General features: G+C 40.1%; 2 protein-coding genes across 4 annotated transcripts in view; one reads left to right on the plus strand and one right to left on the minus strand.

Moving 5' to 3' along the window:
* On the plus strand, positions 1–14598 carry wash1 (WAS protein family homolog 1). 2 transcript variants are annotated; one of them, XM_047348269.1, is made up of 11 exons: positions 1–137; positions 2674–2814; positions 5200–5311; positions 5393–5539; positions 9239–9375; positions 9456–9591; positions 11373–11568; positions 11705–11875; positions 12044–12202; positions 12742–12813; positions 14048–14598. In XM_047348269.1, the coding sequence occupies exons 1-11, from the start codon at positions 130–132 to the stop codon at positions 14188–14190; spliced, it is 1422 nt and encodes a 473-aa protein (XP_047204225.1). In that variant the 5' UTR covers positions 1–129; the 3' UTR covers positions 14191–14598. The 2 variants fall into 2 exon arrangements, with proteins under 2 accessions (XP_047204225.1, XP_047204231.1); XM_047348275.1 differs by having other exon boundaries at positions 12745–12813.
* Positions 14209–25516, minus strand: part of ddx11 (DEAD/H (Asp-Glu-Ala-Asp/His) box helicase 11) — a 13926-nt gene continuing 2618 nt past the window's right edge. Inside the window, exons 2-28 of one of the 2 annotated variants that reach the window (XM_047348257.1) lie at positions 25331–25472; positions 25017–25235; positions 24844–24930; positions 24606–24742; positions 24447–24504; positions 24246–24353; positions 22149–22236; positions 21854–22056; positions 21645–21719; positions 20395–20472; positions 20276–20322; positions 20112–20191; positions 19949–19990; positions 19790–19857; positions 19653–19691; positions 18698–18836; positions 18339–18473; positions 18144–18256; positions 17984–18056; positions 16144–16247; positions 15842–15991; positions 15666–15734; positions 15475–15578; positions 15283–15367; positions 15121–15196; positions 14884–15038; positions 14209–14792 (exon numbers count right to left, since the gene is read on the minus strand). In XM_047348257.1, coding sequence (XP_047204213.1) covers positions 14760–14792; positions 14884–15038; positions 15121–15196; positions 15283–15367; positions 15475–15578; positions 15666–15734; positions 15842–15991; positions 16144–16247; positions 17984–18056; positions 18144–18256; positions 18339–18473; positions 18698–18836; positions 19653–19691; positions 19790–19857; positions 19949–19990; positions 20112–20191; positions 20276–20322; positions 20395–20472; positions 21645–21719; positions 21854–22056; positions 22149–22236; positions 24246–24353; positions 24447–24504; positions 24606–24742; positions 24844–24930; positions 25017–25235; positions 25331–25459 — 2694 coding nt within the window. In that variant the 5' untranslated portion in view covers positions 25460–25472 and the 3' untranslated portion in view covers positions 14209–14759. Of the gene's footprint in view, positions 14793–14883; positions 15368–15474; positions 15735–15841; positions 15992–16143; positions 16248–17983; positions 18057–18143; positions 18257–18338; positions 18474–18697; positions 18837–19652; positions 19692–19789; positions 19858–19948; positions 19991–20111; positions 20192–20275; positions 20356–20394; positions 20473–21644; positions 21720–21853; positions 22057–22148; positions 22237–24245; positions 24354–24446; positions 24505–24605; positions 24743–24843; positions 24931–25016; positions 25236–25330; positions 25473–25516 lie in introns of those variants that run through there. The other variant, XM_047348251.1, reaches the window with a different exon arrangement.

Raw genomic sequence — 25516 nt, forward strand, 5'->3', positions numbered from 1 at the left:
ACGCGGTCATGTGATACAATATTGCGGAAGTCCAGACCAAACGTCTTGTTTAACAAGTAGCTGTGTGAGAATAACCGAAAGCTTAAGCTAATTATCAAATATATCTTTTGTCGTCCTTAACAACAACTTATGGTCAGGTAAGAATGCTATTTTCAGTTCAGCATTAAAGCCATTAAACGGTCACTGTGCTGCTTATGGGTCCTGCTGTTCTGGCAAGACCAGGGTTACCTTTAATCAGTTTGTAACTGTGTTCTATGCAAGAAAAGCGAGACATTTTGGGTTCATTGGCTACGAAACATTGTTTGTAGAATCATCTTGGGCGACCGAAATAGTAAATCGCAAGATAAATGTGTGGCATGACGGCAACAAATCGGCTTCAGGACTGCTATGTAGTTAGATGTCATGTGAGAGTCAGCAGAGTCCAGAAAAATCGATTAAATGAAACCAGTAAAGGAAGAGTCCAGTAATGTTTCAGAGGGAACCTACTGACTGAAAACTAGAGGTCGTCACACAGTTACATTGGGATCTCATTTATTCTAATTCACCTAAAATTCCTCAATGTTGTTTTTATTCACGTTATAACCACAAACGTCAATATGTATTCATTAGGATTTTATGTAATTGGCCACCAAAAATCTATACTTCATGACACATTATTGAACTATAGAGTTTGTGCCCATTCTTTGCTAAATAACTGAAGCTCAGTCTGATTGCATGGAGAGAATCTGCAAGCATCAGATTTTGAAGTCTTGCCACAGATTCTCAATTGGTTTTAGGTCTGGACTTTGGTTAGGCTGTTCTTACACATGGATATGCTTTGATCGAAAGCATCCCATTAGCGCTCTGACTGTATCGCTGTCCTGTTCGGATCAGTTTTCCAGCTGCAAAAAAAAAAAGCCTTCACATAAAACCCCGTTATTTTAAATCCAAGTTGCATTGTAATGTGACAACAATTTCAAGGGTTGTGAATACTAATGCACTGTAGATTCAATATCTTGGATTATTTCTGGAAAAAAAAACAACAACTCTGTAACGTTAAATAAAGAAAACGATTACAATGCGATTTCTCTTATAAATTAAGATAAAGAAATGAAATCACAAACCAAAACAGAGCCAGTGTTATTATCACTTTCAAAACACTTGCAATCAGCTGAACTTGAATTCACTGCTGAAAATCTATACTGTATAATGTTTTCCGCCAGTCTTCAGCTTTTTGTCGCAATAAAGATATCAGCTTTGCATAATAGAAAAGTGTGATTGTAGACCTTTTTAAAACGAGACATAAAAACATTTTTGTTTAGTGTGGTGAAAAGTATTAATGCCTTTTGAGCTCTGGAAAGAGGAAGTGCTGTAACAACTGTTAAAGAAGTCTGGTCACACCAAACATAATACACAAAAGGTGCAATCATGTCTAGTCTTTATCGTCTGGCTCTGCGATATTTCAAATTGCAGTCATCATCCTGATTGGCAGGATCAGTGTGTGCAATGTCACAATCCTAAATCAGTGTCTGGATGCTATATTTCATTGCCTGTAATATTTCAGGAGCCGTGCTTTTTAAACTCGGCGTCACCAATTCTGTATTTGGCAAGTTGTCTTTAATGCCCCCACCTGATTTAAATGTTACTGGCTGAGATCATAGAGCTAAGGGAAAGAAACATTATGATGATGGAAAAGAAAGAGTCGTGAGAAAATGTGTGTTAATCCCAATCAAGGTCATGTTTTCCTAATATCGTGCTTGGGTTTATCAAACCGCCATCAACTAATTAATGAAAGGACAATTTCCATAAGACTGTCTAACACGTGCATATCTCTGTGAAGGTCAGATTACATCATTTTAGGATCTTTTTTTTTTTGTTTAGTGCATATCTTCTGCAAGCTGATCCTCACCAAGAAATCTCTTAATAGATGCACGGAAACATATTCCACATAAGACATTTTCACCCAACAGATTAGTACAATCAGTTATGTACCCACAGGCATAAAACGAAAGATTCAGTCTTATAAGATTTTTCACATGCATAACCAAGTGACAACACAAAAGGGAAATAATAACATATTTTCTTATTACCAACGGCCATTCAATCTCAACAAACTTGCTTTTCAAAAAATTGAGTGGGATGCTCTCCATAAAATGAGATTTCAGCTGTGCATTCCCATCTCATCAATGTCTGTAGAAATCTGCTTATTTTCTTCAGGCCGCCATGATGACCTGTTATTTTATCTCTCCACTGAACAAAAGTTTCACCCCTTTGCCCAATACAGATTTGGGATTAATTCCTGATCATCTGTAGCCCATTGTCTGCTTCGCCTTTTAGCCCATCGGTTTTCTTCTCTTAATGTTGGTTTTACTTTTTTCTTCATGTAAACCCTCCTTCCATTGGCCAGTTTCGCTGTTCATTTTTATCTCATGTTGCTTTTAGTTGCTCCAGATTTCACACACAGCTAACAAAGCAATGTCTGGTTGTTCCTCCGGTCACAACGAACTGCCGCTCTGAAGCAGCTGTGTAATCTTTTTCTGCTGCTTTAATTGACACCTCTCTTGTTGTGGCCATTTTTCCTGGCGCATCTGTCTAGTTTAATAGCTCTTAAAATGTGAAGCAAAAACAACAGCAGTGCACAGTTTGGTTTTCCTACAAAAATAACAAGTTTTGCCGTTTGCTGCCGTTTCGTAGGATGACACAGAGGCACTGCCTGGAGGGCCAGGTATACTCGGTGCCTCTCATTCAGCCTGAGCTGAGGCGGGAGGAGGCTGTTCTTCAGATTGCAGATGCTCTCCTGTACTTGGAGGTTATTTCAACAGACATTTTCAGAAGGCAAGCAAAACACACACACACTACAAACATGGCAACAGTTCCTAAAGCACATGTCTACAATGTCACAATTTTCCTGGCAAGTTGTCAGACACCTTTGCCCTAATTATTCTGGTCATTCTTTTTTAATTCTTTTCCAACAAGATCCATATTTTATTATTTTTTATGATATTTTGATGAATGCAATAAAAATGAGAGACGACATTTGAATTCAGAAGCACGTCCCAGGGGGAAAGAGGACGGCTGGGTCATATCCTGAGTGTTTTATGTCTGTTTTATTTTATTTTTAAACCAGCTAATGATCCATTTTCTCAGGGGCAACTGATTTAAAGCAGAACAAGTATTGTTTTTCTGTAAGAAGAGAAGGGGGGAAACATTTTAAGCAATAAACAGCTCTCAGAAAGGTCTCATCAGCGTACTGAATGGACTGATATTAAACATCACAGCATCTGCTAAAATTAAACAGTGATGGATCAGGTTGTCTTTTTTACCAGATTGCACAGTTATTAAGCAGCATATGATTTACATGAGATGGTCCTGTTTGGCATACTGCAACTACAGGTTTCTCCTGTAATTTTAATAAAACAGATATTTCTAGCTGGAACAGTCATGAAACTCTACCATCTCTTAAAATACGACATGTTCACGGTTAGACGTTTGGTGACTTCTTATGTGTATTTGATTTCTGCTACCAGTGTTCCTACAGCGTCCTATGAGTTATGGCATAGTACTGACATTTATTTTGGCAGGTGCCAGGTCTGTATAAGTGTGGAAAAGCATTTGGACCTCTAGATGTTTTTCTGTGAAAATAATTATTGGCACATTGAATGTAAACTCAGCGATGTTGCTTCCATGTGATCCACATCACACTTTAAGTTTAAAGGTTTCAGCCATCAGTAGCTTTGCTTTCTAAAACACCAAGAACCAACAGTGGTCATGCATGCAGTGATGGATTGGGTTTTTGGTTCTTTTTTGAACACAGGTGTAAGGCAGAAACTCTCTGCAAGCGTGTAATAAAAATTACAGTAATTATTTCAATGTTGGATGTTTAGGGCACAAACATTACCAGGAAAATGACCGAAAGAAATTGATAAACCGTAGGAATGAACAGTACATTTCATTACTCTGAGTATATATTCTAACAAGGATGCTTCTGATTTATTCCTAAAATGTCGAATTTAAGCAGGACAGACAAGAGGACAGCTGAGGACACAGAAAAAGCGACATTAGACACACCAGAAGTAGACCACTACTTCTTTGACAACAGAAACCATTTGTGTGTTCAGTCTCCACAGATAAACGACAACCTGTGTTCATAAAAATCTTAACTTTAACGACATCTTTTTTCACACAAAAAAAACAGTTTGAATTACCGATCAGGTGATTTCCTGGCCAGTACCGATTTCTAGTTTGGTTTGAAGTCTGATCCGCCAATTTTAATTTTGATTGATTCCAGTTTTGAGGACAGTAACACAGAAAAGAGAAAATTTATTGCAGGTTCTTGTGATGGATGTAGTCCTTTTTAATCTAACAGAAAATCAAGGAATATAACATTAATCCCAATTTATACATCAAAACATAATTATCTCTGTTATCTGTATTTTTTAAGTAAAAAAAAGACAATAGTATGTGCTGTTAATTGATGTATTTATAGATTGAAAATAGGGTAAGTTTGTAGTTTTGATGCATTTAAGGAACAGAGAAAAATCCTATCTGATCAAGGGAAAAATGTCATTCATTCATTCATTCATTTTCTACCGCTTATTCCACAGTGGGTCACGGGGGAGCTGGTGCCTATCTCCAGCAGTCTATGGGCGAGAGGCGGGGTACACCCTGGACAAGTCGCCAGTCCATCGCAGGGCAACACACAAACAACCAAGCACACACTCATTCATACACCTAAGGTCAATTTAGAGTCACCAATTAACCTAACAGGCCTGTCTTTGGACTGTGGGAGGAAGCCAGGGTACCCGGTGAGAACCCACGCATACATGGGGAGAACATGCAAACTCCATGTAGAAAGACCCCAGGCTGGGAATTGAACCCAGGACCTTCTTGCTGCAAGGCAACAGTGCAACCAACTGTGCCACCGTGCAGGGAAAAATGTACCAATACTAAAATCAGGCTGATTGATTGATGTATCTTTAGTTTGAACATGGGAGATATGTGCAAATGGAGCAGAAAATGTTCCCTTTGGAAAACATCCATGCAGACAGGGTCTAACTCTGCGAAGGTATCGGACTGTGAAATAGAAAATATGCAGAAACATTCTTCTACCAGAACAGTTCTAAAAATGATCATCTCCAGTGATCCAACCTTTTGCAATATTCCAGACACATTTTTCCTGTTGCGTGCACATTCACATATTTGTGTTGACGGTGCTTCCAGGGTCTCGGAAAGCGTAGAGAAGAACCGGCGCCAGCTACAGAGTGTCTCTGACCGGATCAGACTAGCTCAGGCCCGCGTCGACAAGATTAAAGGGAGTAAAAAGGCCACAAAGGTAACACTGTGCTTCAAGGCAACATACAGATTCATGAGAAAACACAAACTAAAAACCTTTTAAATCCGTGTGTGTGTAAAGGTTTTCTCCAGTGCCAAGTACCCTGCTCCTGATCGGCTTCAGGACTACTCCTCTATCTTTACCGGGGCCACTGACCCTTCCTCTCTAACCCGGCCTCGCCACAAGATGCAGAATAAACTTCGACCTTTTGATGAGAAAGCCTGGCAGGTGAGGAATACCCATTTTTTTGAAATAACAAAAAATCTCCAGTATTGTCCCTTTTTAACAGCCAAAATGAACCCTACACCTACAAAGTCTTGAATAGTTTGGGGTTTGATTTTATTAACGATTTTATTATCTAAGTCTTGATAAGTATGGAAAAAGTAAATTGAAAAAATGTTATTCTAGTATCTAAAATATAAGCCAGACATTCTTGAAAATACTAGCTTTTTATAATAATTTTGTCATCTTTTGTTTGCCGCAATAAAATGAATGTTTTTAAATAAACTTATTGATAGTTTTGGTTTTTAAGTTACTAACAGGAAATACACAGAAAAAATTAATGATCATCAGAAAAAAAGGGCCATTTCACTGCAGTTTATTGCCATCATGACCCTCTTAGGTCGCTGGTTTTAACTGCACCGCTGGTTCCTAAAGCTGGTCTGATTTTGATCCCAAACAAAGCGTTGACAAAATAAAAGTGCTTTAAAGAATTTGCATTTAGTGTAAAACAACCCAGTCCAAATGTGACAAGTCTTTGCATTGCTGATTTAGAGAAGTAAATGATCTAAGTTAGTCCAAATGCCCAAAAAAGATCACTTCATCGGATTGAAAGCCAACGGATCGAGGTAAATGTAATTTTGTAAAACAAAATTTGTAGGAACCCTGGCTGTGCCAAAAGAGCTGTATTTGTGCTGATGTCTTCGCTTCTGCTCTTATTTAGTCTATACGAGAGTAGGTCTTGCCCCTTTCTTTCTGTCTTTAACAAATCGACTTCATACAATGTAGAAATATACAGTATTATGTACATCATACTACTTTTAGTGGTCAAAATGTTTATAGTATGTAACCAATACAAGGAGGTGTAAATGCTTTTATGTTTGTAGATCTTGGCAGGGGCGTTGTTAGGGTCTCTAAACATTGGGGGCTTTAGCCCAAATCCAAAATATATAGATTTCAATAAGACAATTTATAGGTAATTTAAAATAAAATTTAAATAATATAGGACATATTGTACCAGTTCTCTGTCTCGGCTGGTTTTAGACTGAATGTAAATTCTTGTGAATCAAACAAAAAAGGTTTGCAATAATTTAACTTTTTATTTTTATTAGAAGTTGAGGAGAAACAGAGTTTAGACCTGATGAAGAACCATTTTGCTGAAGCAAATAATGACACATTTTGAGGTATTTAGAAAATAACTTAATCTGAATTTTTGCTGACAAAAGTTTTTCTTAAACTCAGAGATGTTTACTTTGGGCCAGATAAATGTGCTTCTTTTGTCATCAACATAAATTACATTTTTTAAACGTTACATTTTCATCAAAGTGTTCCACTCCTGAGGATCCATTGTCTTTATTCTTATATTTCAAAAAAGGAAAGTGGTATAAAGTTGATTTTCCTAAATCTTAGTCAAATGGTAAAATCCTAAAACACATTTATTTTATTATGCCAGGAACTTTCGAAACATTTTATTAAAATTGTTCCTTCTTTTATGAATCTTTTCAGCCCTTCATTCCACTTCTGGAGAAATCTGGCCTGCCAAAAATAATAAAAGAAACATTTTTCAACACAGTCTTTTATTTTGCACTGAACATGTGAGACATTAATGCAGTTCTCACTATTAAACACTTTGAGAGGAAAGGGTGTTAAGTTGTGGTGTTTAAAATATAGCATAGAGCCTCATCCTGGACCTTATCAGTACTAATATTACAGTTATTAATAACTGTATACATATGGTATGTATGTCTCACCTTCAGTAAAACTGTATCCTTGTTTAATTAGTTTAGTTTATATAATATTACATGTGTAATTCAGAAAAATAAAATAGTTAACTAATCAATGGTCCACCTGTGATTAATTGCTATGATTTATTTCTTAATTATACTGCATCTTTAAAGCCAGAGCTTTATGTTTAGAATCAGCACAGAAGATATGAAAGAGAAGAGAGAGGCTTACTTTTGCACTTTCTGCTACGTCTTATTGGAACTAGGAGATATTTTCCTGGTTTATTGAAGAACACTTTTTTCTGTCTACATGTAGAACTAGACTATACGACTGGCTGCTGTAATGAGATCAATGTGTTGATCTGAAGGACCTTTTAATGAGTTCAGCTACGTTAGGATTAAATGCCTTTATTTTGACTGAAGTAAAGGACCAGATATTTTCACATTATGATGCAAATCCCGCTAGAAGCTCTCAGAGAAGGTTACTACTGTTTTCTATCACAGATCATTTAACTTCACCTGTAGCTCAGGTGAAAGTCCCTCATCATGACCCTGAAGATGCTCATTAGAGTGAACCTCTACCTCATGTCTTGTTGGATGAATCAGTGATTAGCTGTAACTTATAATTAGCTCTTTCCGAGTCAGCATTCAGGTTTTACCGATATATTCGTCTGGGTTATACCGCTCTGCGTCCACCTGTTCCTGAACACAAACCCTCCAGGCTCCCTCTCTTCGGTTGGCTCCACGGTTGCTCTGAAATGAGTCCTGTTTGAGCCGCTCAGTGTAACTTTTCAGGTCATGAAGGAGGCAGGTCGACCTGGAGTAAACTGCTGTTCTGGACTTCTCCAGAATGGAGTCCGTCTCTGGCTGTGAGCGTAGTTGTGCAATCGTGGTGCCGTGAGTGGGCAAATAATTATTTTTTGTCTTCTCCTTTTAACTCATTGTCAGGTTAGGTGGAGCGGGACGTGATTATATGGAATACACTTGAAAAAATCTGATTGTTTTTAAATAAAAATGTGAAGTTCCTATACCATTTAGTGGCTGCATCTTTTTAATACTTCTAAATTTCTTCTATCAAGAAGTCCAGGGCTGTTCAGAAGCCCAGATCTAACTACGCGCCTGGATCTTGGTATTGGTTCTGAGGAGTTCTGGCCACATGGAGGAAGAAGATTGCTGGGGTGAATCTCACCTTCTCATATTTATGCGGGCTGCAGGGCAAAACTTCTCTGACTCCTAATCAAGATTCAAAAATGTGAGATTGGGGAATATTTAACTGTCAGCTCAGATATTTTCAAACTAAAAACATAAAAAGAAATTAGAAATGCTTATTTATTTCTTTATCTTTTTTAATTTAACCTTCTGTATATTCCCCAAATTAATTTAACTTTATTCTAGTTTCATTCCCTCTTCCTCTAATCCAGATTTCTATCTTTGTCATTTTTCTCTTTTATAAGCGATTTCTGATCAGAAGGTTTGGAAAAGAGGGGGTAAAAACACCCCAAATATCTGCTATTTGACATCCCCATCTAACGCCAGATCTTTCCTTGTCAGGGCCTTTAAAGCAGATTATTCTGCATGCCATGTCGTTACATTTGTCACGTGCTGTTATATGCAGTACATCATTTGACAGACGGAAAATCCACTGGAAATGCTTGAGAGTTTGTGTGTCTGTTTGCGCTCTGCTCAGTAGAAGCTCTTGAATAATTTATGGCGAGCCGCACAGCTTTTCCTGCATCATCTCAGCAACCTTTACAGAAAGGTGCATATTTTCTGCTGCGTGTGCTCGCTCTTGCAGGAGTGTAGATTTTTGTTTGTGTGAGGGACATCTGTGTATTTGCAGCGTCACCGGTCTTATAATTCTCACTGATTGAGGGCGTGTGCGTCTATTTTGCACAAGCATTGTAGTGGCATTTGTGATTCCCGGTGCAGAACATTTACAGATTCTTTCCCATGCACACACTTTGTATGGATCTGTCCCCTTCAGGAGAAGTTAACGCATTTCCCAGTGTGCGTGAGCAATAAGAAGAAGCCTGAGGACGAGACAGAGGAAGGATTGGGAAGTCTGCCGCGGAACATCTCGTCCGTCAGCTCTCTGTTGCTCTTTAACACCACAGAGAACTTGTGAGTGAACACATGCCTCCTTCTGCAAGGACTTCAATCTTTGACTCTGTATCTTTTAACTTGTCTTTTGTTTGTCATAGATATAAAAAGTATGTGTTCCTTGACCCTCTGGCTGGGGCAGTGACAAAAACGCACCAAACTCTGGAGACAGAGAAAGACCAGAAACCATTTGATGCTCCTTTGTCCATCACAACGAGGGAGCAGCTGGAGAGACAGGTATATGTTGACTTACAGTGGTTTGGAGAAATGCTCATACCCCCTCTTTGGCACGCTACAGCCACAAGCCTTAATGCCAGAAATCTGACAAGTAGGCTGTGCATTTTTTATTCAGCGCTCTTTACTTTGATACCTTAAATAAAATCTATTGTAACCAAATGCCTCAAGAAAGTGACTTGTTTAATACATAGAGTCCAGCTATGTGTACTGTAAATCTCGTTCTGAATACAGTTGTTCTGGACAGGCATCAGAAGGTTGTTGGAGAACATTAGGCAGTGTGTTTAAAAATGTTAGTAAAGCTTAAAGTCCTTAAGAGTAGTTTTTTTTCACGCATTAGGAACCCTGCACCTTATATTGTAAATCAAACCTTGAAGGAACATGTATCAATCTTTTCATCACATTACAGAAAATGAAGAAAAATGAACATTGGGATGTTAAATAAAATAACAGTGTCTGCATATTTCTTTACAAACTCAATTATTTCCCGGATAAACTGATTTATCATTCCTGTGAATCACCGAACTAATATTTAGTTGTATAACCACTGTTTCTAAGAATTGCCTCAGATCTGTGTTGCATGGAGTTGTCCACCTTCTGGCACCTGTGAACAGGTACCCCAGCCCCGGATGATTTGACAATATTCCACAATCTCTCATCTGACATCAAAAACAGCATTTTTGATGTCAGCCAACAAGTTTTTAATCGGATTAAAGTCCATGGATTGGGTTGGTCACTCCAGAACTGTGATGTCGTTGGTCTAGAACCAAGATTCTGCTAACTTAGTTGTGTTTTTGGGGATGTTATCTTGTTCAAACACCTGTTTCCTTTCCTCTTCGGCAAAAGGCAACATGACCCTTTTCACGTATTTTGATATATGCAAACTTATCCTTGATCCGTTGTGTGCTTTAATTAGGCCCAACACCACAGTAAGAGAAACATCCCCGTATCAGGATACTTGAACCGCCGTGTCTTCAGAGTGGACTGTGGCTTCAATTCAGTGTTTGGGGATCGTTAACTTCGGACCTTCTTTCATCACCCTGGAGCTGATTATTGGCCGAGTCTTTGCCATTCTGGATATTCTTCGATCCATTCGATGGGATGTCTTTCGTTTTCTTCCATGTCTCTCTGGTTTTGCTTTCCATTTTAAAGCATTGGAGATCATTTTAGCCAAGCAGCCTATCGTTTTCTGCACTTCTTTATATTTTTCCCCTCTCCATTCAATATCTAAATCCAAGTACACTGTTCTTCTGAACAATGCCTGGAACAACCCATATTTGTCTGGTTTTCAGAGAAAAATACATGTCTTTTTCACCGAATGGATGACCTCAGTAAGTTGCTATTCTCTTGCTATTATCTCTTTCAATGGATTATTCAATTAGACTTAGGAGCCTGCATATAATTAATGTTGGTTCTGTTGGTTTCCTATGACCGCTACATCTACTAGTAAATTATCTGATATGTGGTAATATGATTTCTACCAAATTGCAGGGACAGGTGGTTCTACAAAGTCTCTATTCAGTGGGGCTGGATACAAATGAATGCCACACTTAATATTTAAGACACCCATATATTTTCTTCTTTCAACTTCATGATTATGCATTACTTTGTGATGATCTTTCTTGAAAATCCACAAGAACACATTGAGGTTTGTGGTTGTAAGGTGGTAAAATATAAAAAGGTTCTAGGTTATAAATACTTCAAGTCAAAGTAAAAGCACCGTTAGTTTGACTTTTTTAAATGCAGGTTTGCCTAATTTCGATGATTTTGTCCCTCTCTAACAGACAGCAGAAAGTTATTTTTACGTGCCAGACCTGGGTCAGGTGCCTGAGATAGATGTACCGTCCTACTTGCCTGACCTTCCAGGTATTGCAGACGATCTGTCATACAGCGCAGATCTTGGACCTGGATTCGCCCCGTCAGGACCCACCCTCAACATCCCAGAGCTGCCCTCCTTCACCGAGGAGAGCGTTGCGCCAGGTGCAGAACCTGCCCTTTGAACGCTTGCTCACCTGCATCTTTAATTAGTTATTTATTGGCATCTTCTCTCTTTTTTTTTTATTTTGTCATGTTTTTTTTTCACTCATAACAAGAAAATATTGTGTTTTTGTTTCAGGTACTGGCCTGCAAAATAATCTCCCACCACTCCCACCTCCTCCCCCACCCCCTCCCCCTGCGCTTACCCTCCCTGCCATTACTCCTGCGGGAGCTCCTCCTCCTCCTCCCCCACCTCCACCTCCTCCTACCACAGACAGCCTAACAGAGGCTGCTCCGACGCCAAGCTCAGGTTAGTTACTTCCAAACTCTTGACTATAAGTAATCTCTATTTAAGTGCTGAAACCCTCCACTTCTACTGCAATAGAAGAACCTAATTTGTTCTCTACATCTAACTAAGCTAATTGACATCAGTGAGTGAGACTTAACTGGCTGTCCTGACTGCTTCCTCTGACAACAGGCCCGGTATCTGGCGCTCCGAGTGAGGTAGTCCAGGCATCAGACGGTCGCGCCAGCCTGCTGGAGTCCATCCGCAACGCCGGGGGCATCGGCAAAGCCAAGCTACGCAACGTTAAAGAGCGCAAGATGGAGAAGAAGAAACAAAAAGAGCAAGAGCAAGGTGAGGGACTGAGACGGGGGTCTACATGTTTCATCAATGGCTTCAGGATGCAGTCTTGGGATTGAATGCTCCTGTATCGTCATAGTTCAAAGTGACAGTTGAGCCCAAAATAAGATTTGGATTTCATTTTTATTCAATCATTTATTCAATTTCTGAGGAAATAAGACACATTTTCATTTTACCAAAAAATGTCGTGTTGAAAATGATTTATTCCCTGTTCAATTATCTGTGAAAAACCCTGTATTGGCATCACAGTAACCAAATGTTTGGAAGGCCTCCTTGCCATCACTCTAATATTTAGCTCCCTCCCTGGATTCTCTATTGGATTCATTTGAGAACTCTGGCTCGGCCGCTTCAATATTGCTTTCAGTTGGCAAATGAAAGATTATTTTAAATCTAATGCACCAGAGATAATTTTGGGCTCAACTTTATGTCCCCTTAATTTTGTCCTATTTATTTAGCTCCTAAAAATAATATGCATTTTGCTTAAATGCCCTACTTGACCGCATTGACTTTTAAGCATCTTCTTGTTTTTTCAGCAGTTGGAGCAGCATCTAGTGGTGGAGACTTTATGTCTGATCTCTTCAATAAACTTGCCATGCGCAGGAAAGGTGAGAAATCCGGGTCACATTTAATGGTATTACTGTATTTTATTTACCCAGGAATGTCCCATTAAGATATAATATTACTTCTGCCAAGGTGTCCTGATCAAGATAAAAATGCAAAATGTCGCAGTACATGGACAAACAATTTATATAATTATATGTATTTTTTATAATAAAGGCTTTAGGCAGGGAAACATCTAAAACAAGCAGGATAGTGTACTTTGAGGACCAGGGTTGAAAAAACACTGGTCTGATGAAGCAACTCAAAACGTAATATAACATATGCGCTTAGATAAAATTTGTGCATTAATGTAAATGATGTCACCATGATGAAAAACGTCTTCTGGACTAATCTTCTGCCAGCAGCGAACCCATTTTTTTTTTTCCAAGAAAAAAACCCCAACTTAGGTCAAGATGTTTTCAGTTATCCATATGTACAAGTCATGCTGCGTTGCTTTTAAAACCTAAATTTCTCCAGGTTGAATTCCATGTTTCTAGTAACAGGTTAGCAGTTAATGAACAGGAACATGTGAAAACCATATTTTTAGTTACTTTGGCATTAAGTACCAAGATTAAATTCATACTGAGAGTCCATTGTTACTTGTAAAACCATAAGCTGGTATGAAGGTGGGAAGAGTAATTGCAAGGTTGCGAGTCCAATTCCAGCTTCACTCACCACTTAACAATGCCCCTTGGGTAAGGCACTTTACCACAAGCTGCTTACCAGTCTGCATTTAGGTGATTAAATGAGGACTGAGTGCGGCTGGGTGATTGTAGAGTAGAAGCACTTTGGGCGGTCGGTCTGACAAGAAAAGTGTTCTCAGATCTATTTAAAAATGTCTTTCCCAAGATAAATAAAAATAGAAAAAGAGTTGGTCCCAGATTTACACCTGGTGGAACACCCCTCTTCACCTGGAGCTGCAGAGCTAAAATTATCCTAACACAGTGGGTTCTCCCAGTTTGAAAACAAAATCAATACAGCTTGTATTTAGCTGACTTTGTATGAGAAGTTCATGATTAAAACAAACACTTTAGAGATACAGAAAGCAAGATTTCTTTTTGTTATCCAACACAGCAATAATGTTATTTGTAACAACTCTCATGCCAGTTATTGTGCTGTGGTTTAATCTAAAACCTGATTCTCCATGGCTTAAAAACGATTTCACTTGTTAATTCATGGGATTCAAATATTTTAGCTCTAACGGACAGGTTTACCAATGTTGATGTCCTCTCTGTCCAGGAATATCAGGGAAGGGTCCAGCAGGTGGAGAGTCTGGGGAAACCCCCGCTGGTACCGGAGGCGCATTCGCACGGATGTCAGACGTCATCCCACCCCCTCCCACCCCACACTCAACAATGGATGACGACGACTGGGAAGCATAACATTGACGGACAATGAGCAACACGGGGATAGCTTTTTATTGAAGAAGTTGCAAAATACAGAATAAGCGAATAGCCAAGAAAACATAGAACAGCCACAAAAATTTTAATAACTTGATATTTTTAATAAATTCCACATTTCTAGAGAAGCCTTGTTGTAAAAAACGGAATTACATAACAGCTGTGGAAATATTTACATTTTTCTGTTAAGAAGTCAGATGTTTCTCCATCAGAGCTGTGGCCAACGTTGGTCTAGTAATTACTTCAGTAGCAGTTAACATAGAAAATAGCTTTAATCACTTTAAAATCACTTAAACCCGACTTAAACCTGAGGACAACTGAGAACGCATCATGAAAAATGGAAAACTTTACATTTTTTAAATTGAAAATAAAAGAGAAACAAAAGAAAAACATGGCTGGTAGTGACAGTGGAACTCCCTGAAGAAGACAGGACCCTTTGGTTTTGAAGATTTCTCAGTCCAATTAAACTATTACTTTGCAGTTTACTTGTTGAGCAGTTTCATCCTCATCCAAGGTGAACAGTTTTACCAACGAGCTCTTTGGCAAACAAACTACTCTTGCTTGTGCTTCTTCTCTAGGAAGAACTGGGAAAGAAAAAAGAGAAAGAGATAACGTCTTCTTTCAGTCATTATGCAAAGGACTTTTTAGCCAGGAGTTACTGGGCTCGTTTCTCACCTTCCGCATCGAAGCAAAAGCAGAGCCGAAGCTGGAGTGTGTGCTGGTGCGATTCCTGATCCAAGCGGGGAGTTTAGAGAGCGTAGCGGGCCGAGCGTAGCGCCTGTCGCAAAGGACAATGGAGGAATAGTCGCCTCTGTGTCGGATGGCTCTTCCTTTATTGAGAACAAGGAACAGGCATGTTAACGCCTCCTGATGAACCAACATTGGTTTTAATTTATCGTCTGTAATCCCAACCTATTGACTGGTTGACGGCCTTCATGCAGAGGTTTTCTACCAACGCTTGTCCAGGACTTCTTCCATGACTGTGAAGCTGCAGCAGAGGGAAGTAAAATCGTTCATCTCTTACAACATTTCACTTACAATAATGGACTTCAGATGTTTGAGGAAGAATCTGACCAGGTGTGTGTCCAGATATGTCATCTTTTCCTGAAGCTCTGGAGATTTGATGTTGGGATATGGCATTCCAACCATCACCACACACCTGTAATCATATGCACAAACGCACATAATTAGCTTTTAATATTCTAGGCAGCGTGCAGCAGCTGGGGAACCATTGTTTTTTCTTTTCTTTTTTTGGTTAACACGGACCTGCCCAGGTCATCGGAGAAATTAATGCCTTCACTCATCTTTCCGCCGACTACAGAGAACAATATTGCTCCTGTGACTCCTCCACTGCTTTCCACGACGCACCTCTGAAATGAAAAGGAATAATTGCTTGCGAGGTCCAGCCACAATGACTGACAACCAGGTATCTGGCAGGGCAGCAGTGTTGATGTTACCTGGATACAGCGGGAAAACTCGCCTAGCACCTGCTCTACCTGGTTGGCCTTCTTTGGCTCCTGGAAGATCTAAAGAGGAGTGACAGCGATATGGGACAGATTTAGGCATTTTAGAAAGTCATGTATGATCCAAATGTTTCTTGCACTCTTTATTTTTATATCTTGCTGGTTTGCACCTTTTTCTTACTCCCAAACCGGTCAAGCACACCACTGGCCTCCCAGTGGGAAATGATTCTCCTCGAGTACTCGTACGAGGGAAAGAAACACACAACGCCGCCTGGAACGACGTTGCAGATGTTGGAGAGAATGCGTCCCGTTTCATCCATCTGTTAACAGGAGACTCTACTGGTAATGCTTTTTGAAACATACATGATCCTACTTATTGGAATGTCTTTGGAAAAAATGTACTATTAAAAAGAAGAAAAAAATCCCAACTTAAGCTGTTAAAGGTTGTTAAATTGTTGAAATTTCTCTGTACCATTCGAGGAGAGTCTCTCTTTTGAAAGGTAAAATCCAGCTCCTGACCGGACGGACCGGCACTTAAGACGAGGGGAAGAATGTTCTCTGGAGGAATCACATGGCCTGCAGATTTCACCAGAAGTGGAAAAAAAAAAAAAAATCATTTTAAAGATACAAATTAAAGTCAGTTCTAGAAAGGTTTTACGGATTATCAGTGGTGAGAAAGGTAACTCACCATTTGTTAAGACATTCATCATTTGTTATGGAAAAAAAATGTATTTATTGTAATCTGAACCACTTTTAATTTACAATGAAAACCAATTTCACTGGGTTTATACCCAATGTCATCTCTCTTAATAGCACTAGTTATAAACCAGGACTGTCCAAACCAGTTTGACTTTAGTGATTTAGAAACAGTTGAATATGGGTTGAAGTCTAAGGCCACTGTCCTCAACCAATAATTTTGCTTCAAGCGGAGCAGTTTCAGTATTTTGGTGTCTAGCTGCAAAGTGATGGGATGTAATGAGGGGTGTGGTCACGTCTGAGCCACAAAGCGCAGTTCTCGGGCTTACTGAACCATATTTCCTCCAAACACTCAACTGTAGTAGAGATATGGATGACCAAAAGAACCAGATTACCGATGCAACCGATCCTGGTTCCTGTAATGGAAACGCAGGGTGGAGAAAATGTACCCCAGAAAACTACCGATGAGGTTTCTGCGGTGAGAGAAGCTCAGAGTAGAGCTGCTGCTCAGCCGTAACTAAGGTAGGGCTGCCATCATTTGTCGATTATAATAATCTGTTTAAATAATAAACGTTTTTTGACATGATACAATTGAATGAGTTTTAAAAAAAGGGGTTTTAATTTGTAAATGCATAAATAATGATGGGGCCTAAATTGTTTTATGTTTTCATGCTGAGCGTAGCACTTTAAAACCGTCCCTTTTTTATTTGCTGTATAGAGTGCAACTCTTTGTTTATATCTTATTTTGTAGTATGAAATAACTGTGAAAGGTGATTGTAAAAGAGAATAAATTGAACAAAAAACAAAATAGTGGCAGCTCTTTGAAAGACGTCAGCTGAGGTGGTTCAGGCATCTCATTACAATCACACATATTCTTCAAATCAAATAAAAAATGTAAAATGGTTTGTGTCACCATAACTTAACAGACATTTTTAAGAATAAAGGTTATCCAAAAAGGTCAAATACGGGTTTTGTGTTTTTCTTTTATACTCTCAGGACAATGACCCAAACATTTTAGCAGTGCAAAGGCACCACAAAGGTTTGACACAGTTTGTGTTAGATTTGAGGAATTTTAGGTCTGGAATGACTCCGTATCCATTCTGTTTTGGGAACTCCTTGGCATCTCCCACAATGAGGTGGAAAATATCTCTGTGTGAGTGTAAGGAATGAATTTTCCTCCATAATTCAGACAATGGATGGATGGAAGCTAGTACTGACTTTTACCCTGTATTCTCTGCTATAAATTGGCACATCTTATTGTGTGATAAAATTAGGATTTAAGCAGCAATCTTTCAGCTCTGCCTCCTAAAATATAGCTGCCCCTATGTTTTAAACCTGTAAGCGCTACATCTTGGAAATCCGTATTTGTAATTCCTGAAACATGTCTTGTATTCCTTTTGCCGTTTGTCTACACCAATCCATATGTTCCAACTTTAACTTAAACATGCATGAGCTCATAAATCTACATTATACAATATAAAATCATAGTACTTTTTGGGAGAAGTCTTGTATATTTATCATAATCAGAAATATTGATAAACAGAAGCCTTAACATAAAGAGCATTGTAAAGGAAGACTCCAAAAGCTACGGTTGTGTGAGAAAATGGGCCACTCACCACAGGAAAACTCTGCGATACGTTCCTCCTTCACTCCAGCAGAAAACAGTAGCTCCTGTTTGAAGTCTGAAACCTATAATATATATATGTTTTATTTTTGTCTCATTGTAAAATGATGATACAACACATTTTTCGTCTAATTCTCTCAGAATCAACTCACAGGCTGCATTGTTCCCCCAGTAATGATGACTGCTCTGCAATCCTTCAACACCTGGGCAAAATGGACCGCTGGATTCAAAAGAAGGAACTTGACGCTGCTCTCAGACAAAGTGGCTGCATAAGAAATGGACCGTTTCACACAAGAGCAGTTGATCATTTGTCTTTGATGTGCATTCGTAAGAATAAAAAAAGGTACCTTGTTTTTGTAACACCACTCTGCCATCAGTGTTACTGTTGGTGAGAGCCAGGAAGAAACCCTCCACCTGCATCATAGGAGATGCTGACAGCACTTTGTCTGTTTCAGCAGCCCCCTGCTGGTCTGTTGTGGGAACTGCACACAGGAGAGCATACAGTAAATCAAAATCACTGACCTTGTAGCTATTTTCTGTGCAATATCACAGTCTGATACATGGCTGGATGCCGTAGTCAGATGAAAAAAATAAGATCTAATCTCTACAATTTTTTTCCCCCAAAAGAAGATCCAGATTATCACGTGTGTATTTTTTCTTAATGTCCATGAAGTGACTGCATGGCAGAAGGCATCTGAGGGCTGACCTATTGTGGAAGTGGAGTTGGTCTTTAGGGCCTGAAGGTAACGACTTAGGCCTTCTGTGCGACGGTTCTCCTTGTTGGAGCTGTTCTGGACATGCAGCGTTACACCAGATCCACTGTACTTCTCCACGAATCCACCCAGCTGCCAACAGAGGAGGTGCATTCAGTCTCTGATTACACCGTGTTCAGAAATACAGTTTTGCAAAAGTCTACAGAATTCTTGTAATTTTTCAGCTTTCTGTCACGTTACAACCACAACCTTTAATCTAGTGCATTAACTGTGAAGGCGTAGGGGAAATGATAGATGGTTGCACATTATTTTACAATGAAAGATCTGAAAAATGTGGATTTGTATACAGCTCCTTTTACTCCGATACTACTAAATAAGGTTCAATGCAACCAGTTCTGTAGCCTATTGGTCCACATGAGTCACGGGTCATGTAGTGGACACAGCAAACAAGTGGAAGAAGGCACGCTGGTCAGATGAGACCAAATTTTACTTTATGGCCAAACATTACATGTGGTGAAAAGGAAAAAAAAAAAAAAACTCTGCACACACATTATCCCCCAGCGGTGTGAGCATGACGTCCACACAGAGTCTTTATCCAATCTGACTGAGCTTGAGCTGTTTCACAAAAGCAGATTTGGCAAAAGTTTTAGTCTCTAGATGTGCAAAGCTGATAGAAACATACCCTAAAAGGCTGGCAGCTGCACTTGCAGCAAAAGACTGAAAACAACTGCCAGCCAAGCTTTGCAGAATCTTATTTGTGAAGAGCTCTGAAAACCGCATATTCTTCCACTTCTACTTTGTCACATAAAATCCCACTAAAATACCATCCGGTTGATGGTTACAGCGCTACAAAATGTGAAAAAGTTTAAAAAGCTCTTAATACTTTTTGCACGGCACCGCATGTTTTATATGCATCATTCTAATCATGCAAACGAATGAAATACGTACCTTCCTGCTGATCATGCTCTTTTCAATGTACCTTTGTAGCTAAGGTTGGAAAACAAGACCTTTAGACATTAATGTCTATAATTTTGGTAAAACAGAACAGCTGACATGATTTTTGACTAGATAATGAGAAGAACTACCTTAAACAAGTTGATATTGTCAATCTGAGCCTTGAAGAGAAAGTTATTAATGGTATACAGCTCAGTCCCTGGGGGGGTAAAAAGAAAACCTTTTACTAGTTAACAACTTTTTGAGGTTTTTTCGCTTCATGAGGGAACACACCTTTAGCCCTGACTAACCTGCTTGTGTTGTCTGACTCTGTGGATTCTGTCCAACTTTACCTGGAAGAGGAAAACAGTGAGCAGTGCCAAAATTATTATAAACCCACCTAAGAGGTTTGTTAGGAAACCCTACGGTGCAATGTTGGGTGTCCTTCCACTGAAACGTGCTGCAGAGACTCACCTCCCAGCGCACGGATCAGCCCCTCTATCACAAACAGAATCTGTTTGATGTACATCAAGTTCTTTGCCTTCAGTCTGCTCCTGGTGTTTAAGACACGTGCATACGAAGTAAGAACAATGTGAGATAAAACTGAATCTGCGATTTAGGTCTGTCTTGACACTCACTTGTAGCGGTCGGCGTACTGAGTGAGCTGGGACTGGGCGCGGCAAAGCTGCAGAGAGTTCACGATGTTAGGAAGTCTAAGCTGAGAACGAAGATAATTCAGACTCAGAGAAGAGTTTACCTGCGCTCCGTTGAGCTCTGCGCTGTGTATACAGGAGAGAGTGTCACTGAGGTTGTGGGCTTCATCTATGATCACCACCTGTTTAAAATATGAGGTCAGAGGTCAGTTACATCCCAGATGCGGCACCCTCCAAACTTATTCAAGCCTTAGAATAAATGAATCTTTTCTTACAGTTGCATAACCCCCACACTGAACATTTTAGCTTTTATTCCATCCTTTCATAACGTCACAAATTTATCTAGTGTCCAGGTACTTTTAATTACTCATCCACGACATTATTTGTCCCTGCGGTATAATTATGAGGCCCTCCTCCAAGTGGGAAATACAAGATAACATGCTACTTGATTCACTAAAATGCACGCCGATATCCACAAGTCAGGAAATGGATTTAACTAGACCGTATCTTCAGTCAGAGATAAATCAGCTAGAATTGAAACAAGCAAGAGTAGGGTAGATGATGTTGGATTCAAAAACGAAATCTCCAAATTTCACTCTTGGGGAAGGGGATATCTACATGCAAACTGGTTATTTAGGAGTGATGCCAGAAAAAACCTTTTCTGTCCTACCATTGTCCAACTTACATGTGTGGAGTTTGCTAAACAAGTGCAAGAAAGTAAATCAATCCCACTTTGAGGTGTTTTCTGAAAGGGACTTTTGAAATACTAGATTTCCAATAAAAATGTGGTGGGCTCTACCAGTAAACTAAAAATGGGTCACCATCGGGTCTGCCAGGTGGATAATGATATAAAACAGGGGTCTGCAACTCCAGTCCTCGTGTGCCGACGTCCTGCAACGTTTAGGTTCATCCCTGCTCCAACGCAGCCGGATTGAAATAAATGGTTAATGACCAGGCCTTTGCAAAACAACCATGGAGGTAATTCAGCCTTTTGATTCCGGTGTGTTGGAGCAAACATTGGAGGACACCGGCACTCCCGGACTGGAGTTGCAGACCCCTGATCTAAAACCTAAACACAAGTTAGATAGAGTATGAAGTTTTACATTTTTTTCAGTGGGAGTTTTTGCTGCAGCACTAAAACATTCAATTATTTCTACACATCTTTACCATGGGATAATCTGCGAATAGCCTGTAAATATTAAATAAAAACTAATTCGACAAAGAATTTTGTTCCCTGAATTATGTTAGCATGGTTTATTATTTTTGTGAGTTTTTAACAGCACTGTGAGCATTTTAAATGCCACTTACACTGAAATTAATTAAACTATATATCGGAAATGACGTGTAATTGTACCTGTCCCTTCAGCTGGACACCTGCTGCCCTTCTTGTAGCCTCATGAAGAACCATCTGATAGGGCAAAACGACCAGCTACAGAAAACCAATAAAGACAACAAGGACACTTCCTTAAATGGAAGGAACTGAATCACCTAAAATGCTGTATACAACTCCACCTTTAGCAGTGTCAAAGAACTAGCAGAGAGCGTATAAATGAGTAGATTTACCTGTGCAGGTGGGACAGCAAGACGTGTGGAATAATAAGGACATGCTTGTGATTCCTTGCCCAGCTTCAGCAGTTGCTCTATATCCTGGACCGTCCCCAGAACTTCATCCCTCATCTGTTGCAGTGCCACAGCTTTGTTGTAAGGACACACGCTCTTCGCCGGACCTCTCTTACGTTTTGCGCCGTCTTCGTGGTGCTGCTTCTCTGCAAAGAAAATAACAAGAACGAGCCGTAAGCCCAGGGAAAGCTGGCCTCACGTTGGGATAAGAGTAATGTTGCTGCTAAATGCCTCTCACCGTTCTTGTTTTTCTGCATCTCCATGCAGCGGTCGTTAATTCGCTGGATGCTCCCCAGCCGCCGCACCTCTTCGTTCACACACAGATTCTGCAAAGTGCAGAATGTAGCAGCAGGGAAAACAGGAGCAGACTCATTGGTAACCTGACTGGGGTTTTTTTCTACTGTATGAACTTGTAAATTGTGTCGGTCATAAAGACTCTGCACGTAAAGATACACCTACATGGTGTCCCTGGTCCATTCACATGTTTTTTGAACATATGGATCTATCTAGTTCCTGTTTTGTAATTGCGATTAAAGAAAGCAGTCAGTTTTAACTTAACAGGCTGAAACATGCTTCTAAAAAATGACCTTCATGATGGCTAAACGGTTAAAAATCCAGCACAGAAAACAGTGAGCATAATTGTGACAGGAAAAAACAACAAAAAACTAACTGCACATCAACCCTGAACACACCATCCTGACGGTGAATATGGTGGTGGCAACATCATGTTGTCGGGTTAGGGAAGCTGGTCAGAGCTGATGGAAAGATGGATGGAGCTAAATACATGGCGATCCAGGAAGAAAACCTTTACCTCTAGGTTGAAAAAGCCTTGAGTGTGAGAAGGTTCACCTTCCAATCCAAACCTATTGACTGGAGAATTGTTTTCCAGGGTTGGTGTCCATTCAGTCTAAGATTGAGCTTTTTTTTTGCAAAGAAGAATGGACCTGTCTGTGAAACTCCTGAAGTTTGCAGATGACACCACTGTAATTGGACTGATCAGGACAGTGATGAGTCTGCATACAAACAGGAAGTGGATCGGCTGGTACGCTGGTGTGGTCAGAACCACCTGGAACGTAACCCACTCAAGCCTGTGGAGACGATGGTGGACTTTTGGAGAACACCCCCCCTCACCATCCTCAACAACACTTTGCCTGCTGTGGGCCACTTCTGGTTCCTAGGAACCACCATTCCTCTAGACCTGAGATGGTCCTCACACCATCATTCAGTCTGTCCTGTCTTCATCCATCTCAGTGTGGTTTGGCTCATCCACAAAACAGGACAGGTCCAGACTGCAACTAACAATCAGGTCTGCAGAGAGAATCATCAGGGCTGACTTTCCCTCCATCCAGGACTTATACAGGTCTAGGGTCAGGGAAAGGAAAGGTGTGTGTCTCTGCAGACCCCACACACCCTGCACACAAACTGTTTATGCTTCTACCTTCAGGTCGGTGCTATAGTCTGCTAAAACCATCCGCCACATAGACAGCTTCTTCCCCCAGGCTGTTTCTCTGATGAACACTTGACAGTCAGAGTTCCAGAACAACACCAAGCATACTTGGACTGATGTCACATTATATTCTATTGTAAAGTCAACTGTTTATATATTTACATTTTAAAAGATATTCTTTATTATTGAAAGCAAAGTTTACCAGAGTCTAATTCTTTGTTTGTCCGTACAAACTTGGCAATAAAGCTGATTCTGATTCAAAATGTTCAGCCCCTCGATGTAAACAACTGGTAGAGACACGTAGTTCAACCAAGTATCAGATTCTTCTTTGCAAATAAATAAAAAAGTGAAAACCATGAATTCTTTGCCTTCCACTTCACAATTATGCACCTTTTTCAATTGGTCACTTACATTTAGTCCCAATAAAATATGTTGAGGTTTGTGGCTATAATTTGACAGAATGGGAAAAAGGTCAAGAGGAATGAAAACCTTTGCAAGGCACTGTAGTTAGTATGTGGTGCTGTACTGTAAAGAGACTCCAACAGTGACTGTCCTCAAATGTCAGACTATAACAAGCTACAGTATCAGTTCCAGTAAAGAATAAAAAGACTGCCCTACAACTAGCCGGCCAAAAAGATCTCAAGTCGTAATGGGATGAAAAGCTAACTGTACTTCAAATGCAAAATACCAGATATCACATATTGCCTTTTTCAGTCCACAGGAAGATCTATACATTTATCTGGTCATGCATGGTCATCTGATCTGCTCATACTGGTAACGCTGATTGTATTTAACAAGTTAAAACTTGTATCGGAACACAGTGGATCAAGTTTAATGTCTTTTTTTTTAGTATCGTTTTTATAAAAAGGTGTGTGCGTGCACCCATACCTGCCGGGATCCCAGGGGGACCAGACTGATGCTCTTACTGAAGGGGCTCTTCTGAACCTCGTGGACAAACTGGGCCAACTGGGAGTGAGTGCGACTGCAGTAGTAAATCTACAAACAGGTACATTGAAGGACGGCACATGTTAGGATCAGGATCATGTATTTTAAGGTCATGTTTGTGTTAACTTTCATCGACGCACACACCTTAGTCACATGCTCTTCAACTAGCTCCTCGTCGTCCTCATCCTCACCTCCAAAGAATCTGAACAGGTTAACGAACACAACTTGTTGTAATCCTCCTATTTTTCACGCCATTAATGATAAAGTTTTAGACAGATGGTCCAAGTTGATGAAAGCACTCACCTGCTCTTACTCTTCCATTCATCATCACTCTCATACTCTGCAACAATAAGCTCCTCATCCTCTTGATCTCCTGGTGTCTCAGTTTCTTCCTCTTTACTGAGCTGAAGCAGCTTGAATGCCTCGTCGTCTTCGCAGCTCTGAGGTGAGTTCAGGGTCAAACACTTTTATCGGCCTGCATGAAGTGGTTCATGGTGAATTCTGTACATTGTGCTCTCCAAACAGGCTTCTGCACTCTTACCTTTCTTTTACTTGCATATTTTAGATGAACATTATTTCTGATCATCTCTAGTCGTTCTTCTCTTTTCTTTCTCTTCAGCTCCTCCTCCTGAAACAAAAAGCTTAGAGTCATATTGAAAAGCACACACAAAAAAAAAAGCTAAGCTCACATCTGTAGGTTCCCCTCACACCCACCTTAAACTTCGACACCAGGTCACGTTCAGCCTTCTTCTGGACAAAGTCAGTGATCCAGTCCGGCTCTGCTGACGACAAGCTGGTGGTAGATGACGGAGCAGCAGAGGTGGAGAGAGAAGCTTCTTCTTCCTGCAGCAGAGCAGCTGCCTCCTGTCTTCTCTTCTCCTCATAGTCTGTCAGCCAGCTCAGGGCTCCACATATGAGACTTAAAGACTTTCCCTGAAGTAATAAATACATGCATCCAATAGTTCCTGATGTTTAACAGAAGATTCAATCTGACTCCCCTCTAATAATGCTTCTCAACATATACACACCGTTCCAGTAGGACTCTCAAAGATGCCCACTTTGCCTTGGTCCAGGGCGCCGTAGAGAGCTTTCATGAACTGCTCCTGGATCCCGTAGGGCTTGTAGGGAAAGGGAAACGAGTCCCTTCCATTTTCCATGCTCCCGAAGTGCCTGAAAGAAAAACATAAAGACAAGATAGACACATAAGCTGGCCT

This window comes from Girardinichthys multiradiatus, chromosome 2 (assembly GCF_021462225.1).
Source record: "Girardinichthys multiradiatus isolate DD_20200921_A chromosome 2, DD_fGirMul_XY1, whole genome shotgun sequence".
NCBI classification, from domain to species: Eukaryota; Metazoa; Chordata; class Actinopteri; order Cyprinodontiformes; family Goodeidae; genus Girardinichthys; species Girardinichthys multiradiatus.

Coding starts and splice junctions, on each gene's coding strand:
- wash1 (XM_047348269.1), top strand. Junction 2,815..5,199: donor TCAACAGACATTTTCAGAAG/GCAAGCAAAACA, acceptor CGGTGCTTCCAG/GGTCTCGGAAAGCGTAGAGA. Junction 9,592..11,372: donor GGGAGCAGCTGGAGAGACAG/GTATATGTTGAC, acceptor CCTCTCTAACAG/ACAGCAGAAAGTTATTTTTA.